This window comes from Mastigoproctus giganteus, chromosome 7 (genome assembly GCF_048544385.1).
Source record: "Mastigoproctus giganteus isolate SK-2022 chromosome 7, ASM4854438v1, whole genome shotgun sequence".
Taxonomy (NCBI): domain Eukaryota; kingdom Metazoa; phylum Arthropoda; class Arachnida; order Uropygi; family Thelyphonidae; genus Mastigoproctus; species Mastigoproctus giganteus.
Window position 1 is genome coordinate 23,306,794 of NC_143581.1, and position 16,943 is coordinate 23,323,736.

A 16,943-nucleotide genomic window follows, 5' to 3' on the forward strand; every position below is an offset into this window, starting at 1 on the left:
TGGCTGGCATAATGTGCGGCTCTGTAAGGTGGTAGCAGTGTACATAAAATTGAAGTCGAGTTATTAGATGCAGACGGTCGGACGTACAAAGAATTAATAATTTCCGGATTTCTATTGGTTGGGTTTTAATGAAATTTTTGACCACTCTAAGAATCTTTCTAGAAGAGCCGAATATAAAATTTCATGAAAATCCATCGACCAAAAGTTGAGTTTTTGCATGGGGAATGACTGATATGGTGAAATTAGTTAAAAAAGGTCAGTCAACGTTATTAAATATTGTATGAATAAAAGATGCTTTGAAATATCCATGTGTTCTGTTACTTTTGGAAATATAATGTATGATGTTATTAAAAGTGTTTAAATGTTTACAAGTGAGCTCGCTGCGTTTTGTGTTCTGCCCTTCCCCTCGCCTATGTTTACTCGAGATACTTACATTGAAAATTTTCCTCCTTTCTTAGTGTTCAAACAGAACGTTCCACTCTTATGGAGATTTTCCTTCTCAAAACCATAACCTGCGATATTGCAATTACTGACACAAGGCTTTTTAGGAAAATCCTCGCATTTTGTAGCATTGTATTTATGTCCTCTAACACTCTCCATGAAATAATCGTAGCACGTGAAGTGATCGCAAAATAATTTGTTCAAAACTGAAACAGAAAGAAGACCCGTTTTTTATGCTTATTAAATTGCAAACATTTAGAAAAAAATCGAGATAAGTGCAGAATTATATAAATCAAATTTCGTCAATAATTTTAATAACTTCATAATAGAGTTTATAATCCTCTGAGCTGGAAGTCAGAGGACTATAAACAAGAACATTATTATAATGTTAAAGGTTAGTGTATTTATTAATTACTATTTTACCGTGCAGACATTTTAATCAAGAAAATATTTTAATTACTTACACGACTCAATCGGATCCTTCGGAATAGTAATTTTTTTAATATCGAAAACTGAACAACCTGGCTGGTTTGCTCCACCATTGAAGATGTATTCTTCCCCCAAAAATTTGGTGGGGGTTTGTAATGAAGAGGAAACTTCTATAGAAAGAAAACAACTTTCATTCAATTGCATAAAAAAATAAATATGTGAAAAACAAACAAACTTACATGCTGCTACAGTACGTTTTATAAAATGTGTTTATAAAACAATACGTTAAGTTACGTTAAATTTCAGATTATAACATCTCCTTCCTCATTGATTTTATATTTTGCTGGAATTTTTTTACTTCAAAATCTTCAACAAGTAAAATTATGCACTCAAAATGTTATTTCGAATACGTAAAACAAAAAATATATATATATAAATATAAAGGTGATTTGATACATTACTCGTGCAAATATCTCCTCCGGCTCCGGTTCTTATGTTTTGTGTATTTTCAGCAGCATTCACATACGCATCACCAAATTGTGAAAAGCATGGAGTTGCACAATCCAATCCTAAAATAATATAAAATAAATGAAAGAGCAGACACGAAATTACTGAAAGAATTCATTTCAATATTTAAAAAAAAAGAAAGAAAAGTATTTGGTAATGTTCGTTATTATACTGACAATAGACTGAGTCAGTATGGAATGGAGTGGTCTGTGACGATGGTGAAGGCTCAAAGTCGAGAACGGCTGATATAAGATTGTACATCTCACACTTGACGATCAGATTTTGAGTGTCTGCGATGAAGAATGGGCCAGCGTCGAGATCTTTCCGACTTCGAAAGTGAAATGATTGTGGGGGCAAGATGTGCAGGTTCCAGAATCTTGAGAACAGCCATCATGGTTTAAGTGTTCCCTTTCTTAGGTGTCAAGTGTCTATCTTGATACACAAAACACAAAAAAGAACATTAGGCCATGACACCTGGATACACTATTGGTGTTCGGCATGCTGGAGGCGGTGCTGTTATGGTTTGGGGGTTATTTTCGCGGCATGCCCATGGTCCTCTGATCATTGTTTATCAAAGGCTCAATGGGAATGTCTACCTTTGTATTGTCGTCGACCAAGTACGCCACTTCATGATAACAGTGCATCCAGACATCTCCGCGTCTATCGACAAGACAACGCGCCATGCCTCAAGGCCTGGCAGGTTGCTAATTGACTTCAGAACCATTACAATGAATTCTCCGTCCTTTCATGGCCACCAAACTCACCGGATCTCAACCAAGTTGAGCATGTTTGGGACCTACTGGAAAAAGGCACTTGATGCTACAACCATCCATCTGACAACGTACGGGCATTACTGGATATTACGTTGATTGAAGTTTGCTACTACAAAGTATAATAATGCATTATAATAAATAAATGGAATGAACTTACCAGTGAGGGTATGCATTTTCTCTTTTGTCAATAGTCCTGCCTTTCCACATATGTGACAACCAAGACTGTGTCCCACACAATTGATATTTTTGAATGAGACTTTGGACAGTTCCTGAAATAACATTTTAAAACATTTTCAGATAAAAGGTGAGTCACAATCACACTTTGTAAAAGAACTGAAAAATAATAATCGACAAAATATAATTAAAAAAATAAAATAAAACAGACGAATTTGTATCTTGTTGTTATCAACGTTTTGAATTATTTTTTGAAACAATTCTTTTTAATATCCTTCCATCATTTGTTAGCGCCACCTGCTGACAGTTGTAAATTTCTCAAAAAAAAAAAGCACAGTTATTATATTAGCCATATAATAGCCTTTTTCTGTTCACAAGGTGGCGCTCATGACAGTTGAAGTTGTAATAGCTGAAGTTTTTCGTTGGATTCAGACAGGTTTTGCTGCTAGTTGATACTTACGGTAAAGAAGTTCATGAATTTTGCAAAGATGGCAGCGACTAGTTCAGAGTTTGCTGCTGCTTGTTCATAACAAGGGATGCTCCCATTTATCCAATAGAACAGGATGACATTGCAATCTTTATTTGTCTGAAGAAGCACGTCTTTGGTTTTCTGGAAATGGATTAAAATGTAATAATTTTATTTTAGTGAGAATTTGCCATAATTAAAAAATTAATTACAGGAAAACACATTTATTTATTCAAAATGAATTTTATTACCTAGAATTTTCTAAGTTCTAAAATTTCTGAAGGAAATCAAGGATTTCTAACGACCATAACGTGTAGAAATAAGTTAAACGAGATCATTGTTATGTCACCTTTTTGATCAATGCGCAAACTCATACTGTCCAATCAAAACATGACCACCCTCATGTTTTAGCAATCGGCCGTTCCTCCACGTCTGGTGACAACGTGGCATGGGTATATACCAAGTACTTAATTGATACGGACAATGGACATGATCTGACAGATTTCAAAAAGGGATGAGTGTCTGGAATCAACTGGGTGGCAATATTACTGAAACTGAGAATCTTGTGGGCTGTTTACGGAGTGCTATAGTTAAGGTGTTTCCAAGGTGGACGAAGAGCGGACAGATCAGGAGACCAGGACCAATGGCAGGACACCACGCTTCATCGATGGCCGTGAAGAACGTAGGCTCCCGCCTTGTGCGAGCCGATAGACGGAAAGCTGTGGAACTGCTGACAATGAACTTTAATCAGGGGACCACCTGCGGTGTTTCCAAGACCGAGTTCCAACGAATCGTCTTCTCTACTAGTCATCCAGAGTAAGCGCTGGTCAAGGCAGCCATGCTTACGACCACCCAGTGCCAACGACACCCAAAGTTTAGATGCACCTGAACGGTGTCATTGGACCCTTAAGGACTGCCTAAAAAGTTGCCTTTTCCGATGAATCACGTTTCCTATTTTCCCGTTTGGACTGTGGATGGAAGATACTGCGACAAACTGCGAAAGGAATCAATCCTTCGTGTCATTGACAGAATTCGAACTCAGGTTTTTTTCCACCCAGTGTGGGGGAGGACTGCGATTAAACCAAATGTACCACACGCGAGGGCTAAACGTTGCAATAAAATGTGACTTGAATGGTACCACTTTTATTTATTATGCTATAACAATTCTCTTATGAGATCAATTGAATTCTTGAAATGGATTTGCTTTATTGAAATGCACGAGTCACTCTAGTTATATTTAAAATTTCAGGGACTTACCAACATCTTTTCTTTTCCTACTGGATTCCTTCCCTTCCAACCATGTACCACAATATACGTTGGTGCATTAGAATGAGATGACATGGTGCTATTGTCACCTATAGACATGGATGTCCCATCAGGATAAATTTCGTTGTACAGTACGATTTCTATTCCCAGTTCTTTCGCTTCCACTGCATATCGTGCTTTTGTAATTTTACCACAAGGACATGGCCCACAGCTTATGCTCCCGTATGGTGTATTTTTAGGCTCACCTGCAATAAAAGTTTTGTATTTTCAAGCTGGATTGAAGAAAATAAAGAATATATGAAACATAAAAACCTAAGAAAGTTATAGTTCTTAAGGAAAATAATTAGAAAATGATTGAGTATCCAATCTAATTGGAATATTGTACAATCCATAAGCACTGTACAGTTATCTTCTATTTTATGACAAGCTAAATATTTTAATAATAAAGCATATTTTACGTGCAGCAAACAACAGTGATGCGGAGAAAACCATTAATATAACTTGGATAACTCTTGCATTCGTTGAGAAACTATTTTTATATCATTTCAGTGAGTTTGGTCCAAGGGGCCTTACCCCAGAATAGCAAAATGTACAGTTCAAGTGGAGGACCATTGTCTGCGATGCATAGGCCCCGTTACCTATGAGAACTAGTACACTTCCAAAAAGGGAACATCTTTTTGTAAGGATGAGGTTCACTGTGACTGCAGATTTTTTCGAGCCATTATACGGACTTGCGTTCGGATCTGGATAGTTCCATTCCCAATCGCATTAGTTGAGTTCGACTAAGGTGTTTGTCAGGATGGCGGTTTTTTTAACTTTTGCTCAATCAAAGATTTTCCAGATCAGATCTTGAATAGGGCCGTTGTGTTAGTTGGAAATATTCAGGAGATTCAGGCTAGATTTTGTAGGGTGCTACGGTGGTTGTTAGCTGCAGTACGTCGACTTCTCCTCTTCCTAATGGTTGAAAGGATGTCATCCATTTTTATGAACATAATTTTTTGAAATTATGAGCGGCTTTTTTGTAGCTCAATTTAACCTTGTCAGGAACCAATGTTCCAAATTGAGGTAACGCTTCAGAGGAGATGGGGGGGACAGACGACCATATCTCCGATGCATAAAGCATTATGGGGACCACGCAGTTCTGGAAATATTGTACAATGAGTTTGGATTTACGACAGTCAGTCAGCGCTTGATTAATAGACCACATAACTGTGTAGTATTTCGTCTTCATATTTTTTAAGTGGGAATAAAGGAGAAATTAGAAGCTATAGACCCATTTACCGCTGGGTGCGCAGTGAGTGGCCAAAGAAGAAATTGGCTACTCTGTTGCCAAAATGTTTGTGGAGGGTTAACTTCTTGAGTTCCTTTAAATTCTTCCATGGAATTTGCCCAAGGATGAAGAACATAAGCCAAGGTATCGCCAATGGATCGATACTGACGGAATTCATACTGATGATCGGTATGGTTTGAATATATTTTAACTAAAAAAGACGCATTCTAAGAAAATACAACAAAATAATACTGTATACGAAAATTGGAGAGTAAAGCTGACAGGTCCAAATATTTATATGAGAGAGCACTGAATCGAAGATGTGCTTGAATTTATCAGGCTTAGAGAAACTGTCCAGTCTACCTTGAATCACAGAACCAGTGGTAGGTTGATATCAAGATTCTGGATATGAACCTGAAAAGAGGAGACTCATATTATTATTGTTGTTGTTGCTCTTATATTTATATTTCTCCCTGATTGGAGGATTCCACTCCGTGACGGGTACTGCTACCAAGTACACAGGGTGGTTGTAATGTCTGGTGTTACTGTCGGTCGAGGAAATCCCTGACTATCCTACAGGTGTTCAGGATTGTGACTTTCTGGAGTTCCTTGTAGGTGTTCTCTGGGAAACCTATTGTTGCTAGGCTGCTTTGTAGAGTCTTTGGTACCATACCGGTGGTTGACACGATGATTGGGATGGTTGATACTTCTTGCATATGCCACATCTCCTTGATCTCTTGTCTCAGATTCGTGTACTTCCTAATTTTTTCCCTCATGGGTTTTCTGTACATTGATAGTATTCGGCTATTGTTATTGTTATTTGGTTTTTTTTTAGGAGCATTAGCAACTAAGGCCATATTGCTCCGGGAATAGACGGTGGTCATTCCCTGACCTTTCCGCATCCTCCGTATTTGGTGGTTACGGGCTCGAACCCCGGTCTAATCAAGAAGCGTGTGCACGCACTGCTGCTCCTGCCCACCTGGCTACGGACGGAGGCGCCTAGTATTCGGCACCGCTACGTCAATCAGGTAGGTAGCCTTTTCCATCTTGTCCACAAGGGTTATGTCCGGTCTGTTGTGCGGGATGGTCTTATCCGTTAATGGCGCGGTCCCAGTACAGCTTGTGGGTTCGGGTCTTTAGTACTGTCTGGGGTTCGTACTTGTAGTATAGTACACTTTCTTTGGTCAACTGGTATTTCCTCGCTAGCTTCTGATGTATTATCCTGGTCGTGTCTATGAGTGTACTCAGTCTGGGTGATCACCTTGCAGCCCCGCGGTGATGTGATGGATCGTTTCTGAGGCCAGGTGGCATCGTCGACATGTGTCATCTGACATTCCGGGCTCCTATGCGATGTATTTTCTATAGTTTCTGGTGTTGATTACCTGGTCTTGGATGGCCAGCATGAATCCTTCAGTCTCGGGGAAGAGCCTCCAGCTTGTGAGCCATGCATTGGAAGCAAGGTTATCGATGTGATCTTGATGGAGGTCATTGTCTGCCATGGAGTATCTTCTTTGCCCATCTTTCTAACTTCGTTTCTTGTACCGTTTGGGCGGGAGGGGTTTCCTCTCTTAGATTGAGTGGGGTATATCACTTATCTCTCTTCCTTATGGCCTGGTGCTGTGTTGTTCTCGAAGTAGTCCTTCCGGTTAACTATCGCTGTTTTCTGTTGTTCTATCAGGTCTGTCAGGCCCCTTCCTCCCTCTTTCCGAGGTATTGTTATTCTCTCCACTGCTGACTTCGGGTGGTGCTGGCGACTCTTGATCATCATTATCCTTGTCTTTCGCATGATATCTTCTAGCTCGGTGTTAGTCCAATCTAGGTGTATGCTAGTATTGGAGCTGCATAGGTGTTCGTGGCTATAATTGTGTTCCCTCCATTCAATTTTGCTTTCAGCAGGCTTCTGAGCTTCTGATGATATATTTTTTAATTATTTAAAAATAATTAATTAATTATTAATTATTTATATATTATTAATTATTATTATTAGCTGTATGGTACAAGGAAGCCTGAGGCTTACGCTGCACCAGCCAAAAAAAAAAAAAAAAAAAAAATCCTGAGAGAGAGAGAGAGAGAGAGAGAGAGAGAAGTAGAAGAGAATCACCAAGGAAGAGAGGAATGATGATATCCAGCGCAGGACCCTGGGTGTGCCAAGCCCATACTCACCAGATTTCAGCCCCTGGGGTTTTTTCAATGTTAATAGGAGTTGCCTTTCTTCAATAAGCCACAAGAGCTTCGGAATGTTGATAGCTGCTGGAAACGTGAGTCTATGGAAATGGAAATCTCATTTCAAATGCCAATACTCAGATGCGAACAAGTTTAATGGAAGGGGATGCTGATGCCCATTTTTCTATAGATTCGACTCTAGGCAGTTGCACAGAGCAGATGTGATTTAAGTTGATCCAGCGAATTAACTGATTAACAGAAGATTTTTTAATTTTGTTAACAGAATACTTTATAAAAATGAAATATTTTACCAGAATATTTAATATTTTGTAATTTTAAATTTTGTACTTTTTTTTTAAGTTTAAATTTTACTTAAATGATTCTTACGAGATTCACTCTCAATTGTGTTGTAGTAGGGTTTTTAGGAGCATCCCGTCATCGACGAGACTCAAATTCTGGTGTTTTTCACCCGATGTGAGGAGGATAGCGATCATACCAACTGTGCTACCCACTAGGGTCCGCTTTAGATACATCTGAGTGTATTAAGACTCAGGCGGAAATGCCAGCTGACATTTACTGCATGAGTCACGAATTCGTCACCTGTATAGCCTGTGGCCTCTAGTCTAAGGTCAGCATAGTAGACAAACCAAGCTCAGACGATTTTTTCTTTGCACCCGATGTAAGGACCAATCTCAAATTAAAACATGGTACATTGCTCGTCGACGACGGGAGTAATTTTATGGGCCTTTTTCACAACGTGGCCGAGTTAGTCGGTTTCAGGTGACGGTATCATGGTTTTTCTCCAGGAAACGCATTGACTTCCTGCAATCCTACAACAACAATAATATGTTATAGTTATGCGGAGTTAGCTGTTATACGCTCCCACACAATTAACTCCGCATAACTAAAATTGAAGCTGCTCGTGTCCTGAACCAAGAAAACGAAGCCATTAAGAAAATTTCTTTGCTGTTAGGAAGGTTAGATGGGAGAGACGGGAGTTTCAAAGGAAGAAAGTCAAAAAGTTTCGAGTCAAAAAGTATACAGCTTGCAAAGCCGTACCAAATTAGTATCAAAATGATTGCCAAAATCGTAAGATTACAAATTGCATAATTATTTGAAGCATTTAAACCATTACTTGAGCGAAAGAGTAATTTTGCTTACCTTTACACGATGTTGGATTACCGCCGCAGAATATATTAAGCGAAAAATCACACAGAAGCTTATTAATAAATGCTTGTTTGCTGTTAAAGAGAGTGATTATCACTAATAGTTGCACCCATCGTACAAAGGAAGCCATCGGTGTTGATTTGGTGGAACGTGAAGATATTCTGAAGCTTTTACACACCATTTTCTGCATACTTGCAGCTATAAATATATGTCCGTCACTTCCTTGTGTTCGGCTTTGATAATGGTAGCTGTACCCTCTCAAAGAAACACGCATCCGATTGCAATTCAAATACAGCAGTAGCTGTGTCAACAAAGCTGGATTTGGAGGCTGTATTGACGCAGAAAATCCTCAACAGCCATCATTCAATATTTGTTAAGGCTCATCGATACTTTAAACACAATCTTACAAACATGTTTTTGGACAAGAAGATATGCAAAAAACTTCAAGACAAAACCGTATTAAAAGGGGAGCCTGTGACAGACAGTAGCCAAGTTGCACCACACGAGGTAGTTGTTGATATATAAATGAAGCCCCAAAGCAACTAGCAATATGAGGCGTTAGTATATTGTGTCTCTATTCTTTGCCTCTTTTCTGGATGAAAAATGAGTTTAATGGTTTTTCTGGGATGAAGAACCCGAAAGTAGAAAATGAATTGTGGATTCGTTACTGGCCGGGAGCATTTCAACATACCATTTATAAGATTTAGTAAAGAAAAACGTACCTGAGATTAGTAAAAATATGTCCTGTGTGTTGATAAGGTCTTGAAAGAAATAATGGAGAATATAAAAAAAAATTACGTTCAAAGTTATGTCATAAAAACATGACTGCGTACAACGGGCTTTAAAAAAAATACAAAACATGTACCAAGGTTTAATGAAGATTTGAACGGTTGCTTTAGATGTTTATTTATTTATTTTTATATTTTGCAATTTATGATTAATTCTTAACGTTTAGTTTATAAAGTCTTTTGAGACATACCTTTATGGAAACTTTTTTTTTCTTATTTTTAGCTGTAGAATGTGCCCATACATTTTCTCGCTATATATATATTTAAAAAATATATATAGAAAATATACACTGCCCTACCAGTAATATTCGGACACCCCTCCATGGATGGGGAAACAGGTCGTATGAAACATGTCACAGAACCTGCTATAAATATGCGCAGTGAGCTTCGAACTCGAACAGACAATTGCAAAAGTGGGCATGCAAGATGATAAGTTCAACAGAATTGATCACCTCAACAAATACTAGACGCCGATTAACATGGTGTAAGGAGAGCGAATCCTGGACTGTAGAGCAGGAGAAAACAGTCCTATGGACAGAAGAGTCGTGGTTTGCACTCTACCAGTCTGATGGTCGTTCCTAGTTGTGGAGAAAACCAGGAGAACAGTTCCTTCCTGATTGTATCGTCCCAACAATGAAGTTTGGTGGAGGCAGTGTCATGGTATGCGGCTCCTTTCATGGTTTGGCTCGGGCCCATTAGTCGTTATCGACAAAAGCATGAGTGCTGTGCAATACCAGGACAGCCTGGACAATTCTGCACTTCCAAAGTTATGACAATACTTCGGGGAAGGCCCATACCTGAATCAGCAAGATAACGCGCCATGCCATACTGCTCCGGTCGTAACACAGTGGTTTGTGGACATGGTGTGGAAAAGTTTGATTGACCAGCCCAGAGCTTGATCTGAACCCTATCGAGCATCTTTGGGATGTATTGGATCGTCGGGTACGTGCACGTCGGGATCGCCCAACAAACAAGGCCGAACTGGTGGCTGCGTTAAAGGCCGAGTAGAAGAATACATTACCTGACATTTATAAAAAGCTGGTTGAGAGTATGCCGCGAAGATCGAAGGCCGTCATAAAAGCAAAAGGTTTCAGCACAAAATATTAAATGAAAGAATAAAAACTTTTTCTTTTTTTTTGTCTATGGTAGGGCAGCGTAGATTTCACCACAATTTTGTCTTAACGCCAATTGCAAGAGATTTCTAATTTTTTGGCTAGCGAATTATATGACCAGGACCGGACCGAGCTACAGGCTATAGAACTGGGCGTCGACTCTTTGGGGGCGCATTACAATGGGGTGTCGAAGGTTTGAGAGGGCGCATATGCTTCGTGGAAGGAGGGAAAACGAAAGATTTGGGAAAGATGTGGAGATCCTTTCTCTGTCCCTTTCTTTCTCTATAGTGCAGCAAACAGTCGAAATTGCATCGCCCACGTGGCATGCGTCCGATGCAAAGGCGCTCCGTCATTCAAAGATTTTAGCGAAAATGGATAGAGAACCCGGGAATACCAGACCAACTGAAAATTTTCTATCACACCTCCCAGAGATGGACTGAGTTCGCGAAATAATGGCAGCTCTCTTGAAAGGGGCACTTATATTGCCTTCTTACAGGTTCTATCCTGTAAGAGGTATCAGGGTAGAGCCTGGTTAATATATATGTCTTGAGAAAAACATATGTCCACCCTGTCCACATTTGTATCTCAACTTATTTGTAGCCATGAGGATTTTATTTTTCAAGTATCCTTAACTGCGGACTAGAGAAAGGGACCCCTTCTTCAATTTCCGTTTACATTTTTGTTGAAATAGCGATCACTTCTTTCTGCGCATTCGTTCAAGAAGTTTCTAACCATAAGTGTGTTGGTTGTCAGCAAGAAGGAAGCGCTCTTTTTTGGTTTGTGTTTAGGAGTCTGCAGTGAAAACGTCAAATTCTTTCGCTCTAAGGATCAATATTGACACCCGATAAAGACTTAAGTATTTTGAAATTTATAAATAACAATAAATTACAAGATACGTTGCCAAATTTATGGACAGCAGTTGAGAATTATGCCGACAATTCCAGCAAGTGGGGAAAGGAGTTTTAGCAAATTAAAACATATTTGCCATCATAAATGTCTCAGGTAAGATTAAATTCATTAGCAATGTTATCAATTGAAAATAATGTGGCTGCAAATTTTGATTTTACCGATGTCATTAATACATTTTCTGATATAAAATCAAGTAAAGGAATGCATTAAAGGAATTTTGGTTGGCACTCGATAAAAATATGACATTTGGTGTTAAAAAAAATTCTTAAATTTTTGTTCTGTATTTTTAAATATCTTTAATGCAACTTATTGTAATGTAATGTAAGTCTTCTACAAATCCTTCCACTTCCAGACGGGATACTGATTTGAAATTTGGAATAAATATAGGTGATTGGCTATAACCCTGTGTGCATCCCATTTCTTTCACATGAATTTCGTGTCTGAGTAGATGGTTTCGGATGCTTTTGATTGACACCCGCGTCCCTGTCATTGATGGAAAGTATCCGATTTACTGAGTAGCGTTCAAGGGTCGATTGTGACAGGCAAGTAGAGATGGAGTAAGCTGAGGCTTATAAGCCTTAGCTGGACGTATACGAAAGATCTTGGTTTTCTTGTAACCAATTCGAATTTGCTGATGACGCTTTGTGGCACCGCAACCTGTGTTGGAACTTAGCGTTATGACTCTTTGCTCTCCAGTCTACCGGTGAGTCAAAGCGGTAGGGCTCTAGCAAGTCCATCTAAAATGGCATATTCAGACGAGTCACCAAGGTAATCAGCCGGTTTATTGTCTTCTGCAGCTGTTTTTGAATCACAAATAAGATTCATCTATGACTTGACAGAGTATTCAATGAATGTTCTGTACTTAAATTTACATATTCTCCGCTTGTATTTGGATCATCAGAAAAAAAGGCGTATGTCACCATTCCCACGTCAGAAATGTCCCATCTCTCTTGTGTATATATACATATACACAAAGTAATATGGCTTTAGCCCCTGATGCTCCTAAAACCCCGATAGCATCATTGAAGATAGTATGACATGCCCTAGTGACGCCTAAAAGAGAATAACTCTGTGCCAATATTAAACTTTGTTTCGCAAGAGCACTTTGAAGAGTGAAAGTACAAAACGCTTTGTCAAATTTTCCAGAGTGCAGGTAAAAAATGCTTCTTACTTCTAGAGCGTAAAGTGGATCCTTCGAATGGTGAACACTCTTCTGGATAACGCGCTCTTGAGCCAAAACATTATGACGAACTACTTAATAGCGTGTTAGGCCTACTTTCACCATGATAACCGCTTGCATTCAGCTTGTCATCGACTCCAGGAAACAGCCAAATTCTCCTGAGGAATTGCGTATCAGCTAGGAAGAAGGACGTCTCGAAGTTCGGCAACGGATTGAGGCATTTGCGATGACTGGCGATTGCTGTGTTCCACCTCATCCCACAAACGTTCGATAGGCTTGATATCGGGGAAATTTGGCGGCCAGGGAAACACACGAAATGTTTGGACTTGACTTCAACCCATTCTTGCACAATGCCAGCCTTTCGGCACGGCCATTACCTTGTGGAAAAAGTCCACTGTCATCTGAATACATGGTCACCATGTAGGGCACAATTTGTTTGTAAACAATGCTGAGGAAGAACCTGGCGGTGAAGGTGCGTTCAATGGAGATGAGGGAATCCAGTGATGCCCATGAAAACATCCTCCCAAACCATACTACCACCACCACCGCCGCCCTGTTTCAACTGGCCGGCTGGGGGTGATATTATGTCCGGTTGCAGCTGTTCACTTGCTTGCCATCCAATACGCGCCCAACCATCGGCATGGTTGAGCTGGAACCTAGAACCTGGAACTTAGAATGGTGTCGACGATGGTCGATCAACAAGGGTATATCTCTCACTCCGTAAGCCTATCCACAACAGAGTCCGCTGGATGGTGTGCTCGGAAACGTTTCTCTGTGCCCTCTCTCTGTTTGTAGTTCACCGTTAACTGAAGGACTGTGAACTGTTTGTTGTCCCAGATAACACGTGCCAACCGCCATTCATTTCGACTGTCAACCAGTGGTGTTCGCCCCCTTCCGAAACGATGGGTGATTGTGTGTCCTTCTTCGAACCATCTCTGCCACATCTTCACTACGGCGGCTTCGTACATCCAACAATGACGCCACTTAAGTCAGCATCAAGAAATGACGTCACTCCTAGGTCTTGTTTCGGCTCATGAGTGCAGTCATCATGAAAACCCCGAAAACATAAAATATGACATCAGGAGCATCGAATAAAGGAAAGTCATTCCGGAATCATAATTTATATTTTATATTTTGACCTATCCACAATTCCTGTCTTAGTCTAAAGACATTTTCAGTTGCTGTAATTAATTTTATCGATATATTTCGGCCTTCTTCTTGTGCACTTTCAAAAGTCTGGAGATCCTTTGGATGCTGCCCCGTATTGCGCACTTCTGTAATAATTCAAGCGACCCAATTCGCAGAAAACGGCTTAGGCCATTGAGAGGTGGAGTATTGCCATCCTCAAGGAACCATTAATGGTGTCTTATGGGAACTTCTCGATAATTCTTGCTAGGACCCCGCTCTTTCACTTAGCAAATTGGTTCTGTCCACTTAAACAATGGTGAAAGTTAAAAATGATGTACGTCACTGGTTACCACAGCAATCAAAGTCCTTTTCATGTAGGGGGATTTCCAGTATTTGACAAATCTGTTCTTTGTAAGACGCGATACATAGTGAGAGCTTTTTATTTATTTTGTATTCTTTTGCGCACTTAAAGGTAGACGCGTGCACGTCTTCTCTTCCGTGACAAAGGTGGACAAACTGTTATGTTTGTTCTGATGTTTAAGTAGCTGCATGTCGTGAACATTCACGAAAGGAAGGATTACTCTGGCTCACTACGCTTTTCTACTTTTGTAGGAAAGCGTAGTGGGTTTTGATACTTGGATTTGATGATATTTATATAAAAATTGGACGCCATTTTTCATTCTTAAAAATTTGAGAGGATTGTAGAAAGGTAACACAAACGGTATTTACAGTCATCCGATGTTCTTCGAATATGTTTAAGAGACGAAAAAAAAACAAAACAAAACTGTCATATTAGGGCCATCCCGAGAAGGAACTCATCTGTTTATGAAAATTATGTCCATTAATTGCGTGTGTGTGTTCTCTGGTCGATTTGCCCGTTTTTCTGGTTGGAGTTTCAGGGGAAGAACCTTGCTGTCCACACCAGAGACCGACTAACTGAGCCACGGAGTGAAAAAAGCCCATAAAAGGTCTGTTGGGAATATCATCCAAAAGATTTTCAGTATTTATATCAAACCTGTGATGATCGCTTTTCACAGGAGGATAAGGAACATTCTGATTCTTCTTCTAAATACTTGGATCTTAGGAAGGCTTTTGATACTGTTACACATGGAAGACTGGTGTACAACCTGGAGCAGTGTGGCATTGGAGGCAAATTGTTGCTATGAATAAAGGGATGGCTGAGTGGGAGAAGACAGAGAGTGGAAATAAATGGACCCTGCTCTTCGTGGACTAATGTTATTAGTGGAGTCCCTCAGGGTTCAGTGTTGGATCCATTGTTGTTTTCAGTATTTATTGATGATATTGATGAAGGTATATCAGGCTTAATGTCTAAGTTTGCAGACGATACGAAGGTCGGCAGGGTTGCTAATGACAGTAAAGACGGTACGCTACTGCAACAGGATCTATCAAAGTTGAGCAGATGGGCTGAGAGGTGGCAACTTAACCCCAGAGTAACGCATCAACTGTATGGTACTACACTGAGGGTGTTAAAGAATGAAACGGATCTGAGGGTAATTGTGCAGTCAGATATGAAGTTTTCTGAGCAGTGCAGACAGTCTGCAAGAGTAGCTCATGGTATTTTTGAAATCCTTCTCTACAATACTGTATTTTAGAGAAGGATCACTGGTCAGAGCACCATGATCACTTTACTAAACATTGGACACTGTGTATACTGTAATATTTGAGTGAATTTAACTGCTTAGCAACTAGTTTTCTGTTATTTTCAGGGGAGTTATTACAAACCCACTTAAAACTAATTATAGGGGGTTCTGACCGTGTTTAAATTCCCGTTTTCTTTTAAATATTGTTCTTGGTGTATTTAATTGGTCTTACAGGAACATCACTGAACACATTGCTGTCTGTCAGAAGTTCATTAAGAAGATATGACCTTTTAGGACACATTTTCCAGTAGTACGGTGTTATCCACATACAGCTGTTATAGCCTGACAGTGCCTACTTCATGTGGACACGCTTTTTTTGTATCATATTTTCTAGATTGAAACGTTTGAATCACCTACAGTCTGGAAGACAATCATTCTGAGAAAAAAAAAATCAAGACCTTCTGGTTACAGAAGGTCTTGATTATATTTAAATTCGTGTTAACTTTAAAGTGCTGTTCATGAGTATTTCATTGGTCTTACAGCTGCATCAGCAAACGCATGTGAAAAGATACTCCTCTCTATAGAACTCCAATCCAGGTCTTTTCGGGAAGTGTCGAAAGGCCGTAATAATAATCAGTGAATGTGGCTTCACTGGAAAAACTGTGGACAAAACAGCAAGTTGTGAGAGTGCATTTGCAGTCTTGGGTTATAAATCATCTAAAATGCTCCTTCCCCGATATAAAAAAAGACCTAAATAGATTCCTCCTCTCTTGACGAATTTCAAATCCAATCAGAATCGAACCTAGGCTTTACCATACGATGGGGATAAAAAAAAAATGTTTTTGAGATGAATATTGAAGTTCGCTGCATATTTATGAGGGATTTTAAGAGATACAAAATCGTATCAACAAGAAATTGTAGAGAAGATAATGAAATGATTGAGCGAAGCGAATTCCAGAGAAGGCGAACATAATACTAAATGTATTCATGAAGACAAAAGTCGCACAGCAACAACTTGAGAACAACATTCCGAGGTCACAAATTCTCATTTAATTGGATTAAATCAGGCAATAAGTTTAGGTAGGAACAGTAAAGCTCCGAGGAAAGATTTATTAGAAGTTGAAGTTATTAAAAGGTTTTGAAAAATGAATGGAGCGATATTGTTGGAGATGCACAATTCTTGTCTTAGGGATGATGTTTATCGCAAAGATTTAGTTGGTTGGTTAGTTGTTCTTGGGTTTTCGTGTCTTAGGCCATATTGCGTCGTATATTATATGTCTGCAGTTGCGTGTGTTCTCTGGTCGATTTGCTGTTTGCTAGAAGAAACACCCGAGTTTCCGGGAGGGAAAATCATGCTATCCTCGCCTGAGGTCTATTAATTATTATTATTCACCTTAGGTTCACCTCCTGAACAGCTAGTGGGTCATGCCTAGATAAGCCAGAAGAGTGGATTTCGAGATGGTGAACAGGTTCTCTCCCAGACGGTTCAGCCACTGCTGAATCCAATATTCCATCGTCAAGAATCTGTTACACTGAGAGGCAGGTGCCGAGGACCAGATTTCAGAGGCA

General features: G+C 39.6%; 1 protein-coding gene across 1 annotated transcript; it reads right to left on the reverse strand.

Moving 5' to 3' along the window:
- Positions 1 to 429: 429 nt before the first annotated feature.
- LOC150082645 (lipoprotein lipase-like) lies at positions 430 to 8,930 on the reverse strand. The gene is made up of 7 exons (XM_090378226.1): positions 8,651 to 8,930; positions 4,048 to 4,301; positions 2,785 to 2,934; positions 2,308 to 2,419; positions 1,332 to 1,439; positions 906 to 1,040; positions 430 to 647 (listed from the first exon to the last, which is right to left on the reverse strand). Exons 1-7 carry the CDS (start codon positions 8,928 to 8,930, stop codon positions 430 to 432), a joined length of 1,257 nt encoding a protein of 418 aa, XP_090234352.1.
- Between the last annotated feature and the right edge of the window lie 8,013 nt (positions 8,931 to 16,943).

Bases quoted from the DNA above. Each gene is read 5' to 3' on its own strand.
- LOC150082645 (XM_090378226.1), bottom strand. From the start codon at position 8,930: ATGCGTGTTTCTTTGAGAGGGTACAGCTACCATTATCAAAGCCGAACA. The intron at 2,935-4,047 runs GTAAGTCCCTGA...ATCCATTTCCAG, and splicing joins TAGGAAAAGAAAAGATGTTG to AAAACCAAAGACGTGCTTCT. The intron at 2,420-2,784 runs GTAAGTATCAAC...ATGTTATTTCAG, and splicing joins AATTCATGAACTTCTTTACC to GAACTGTCCAAAGTCTCATT.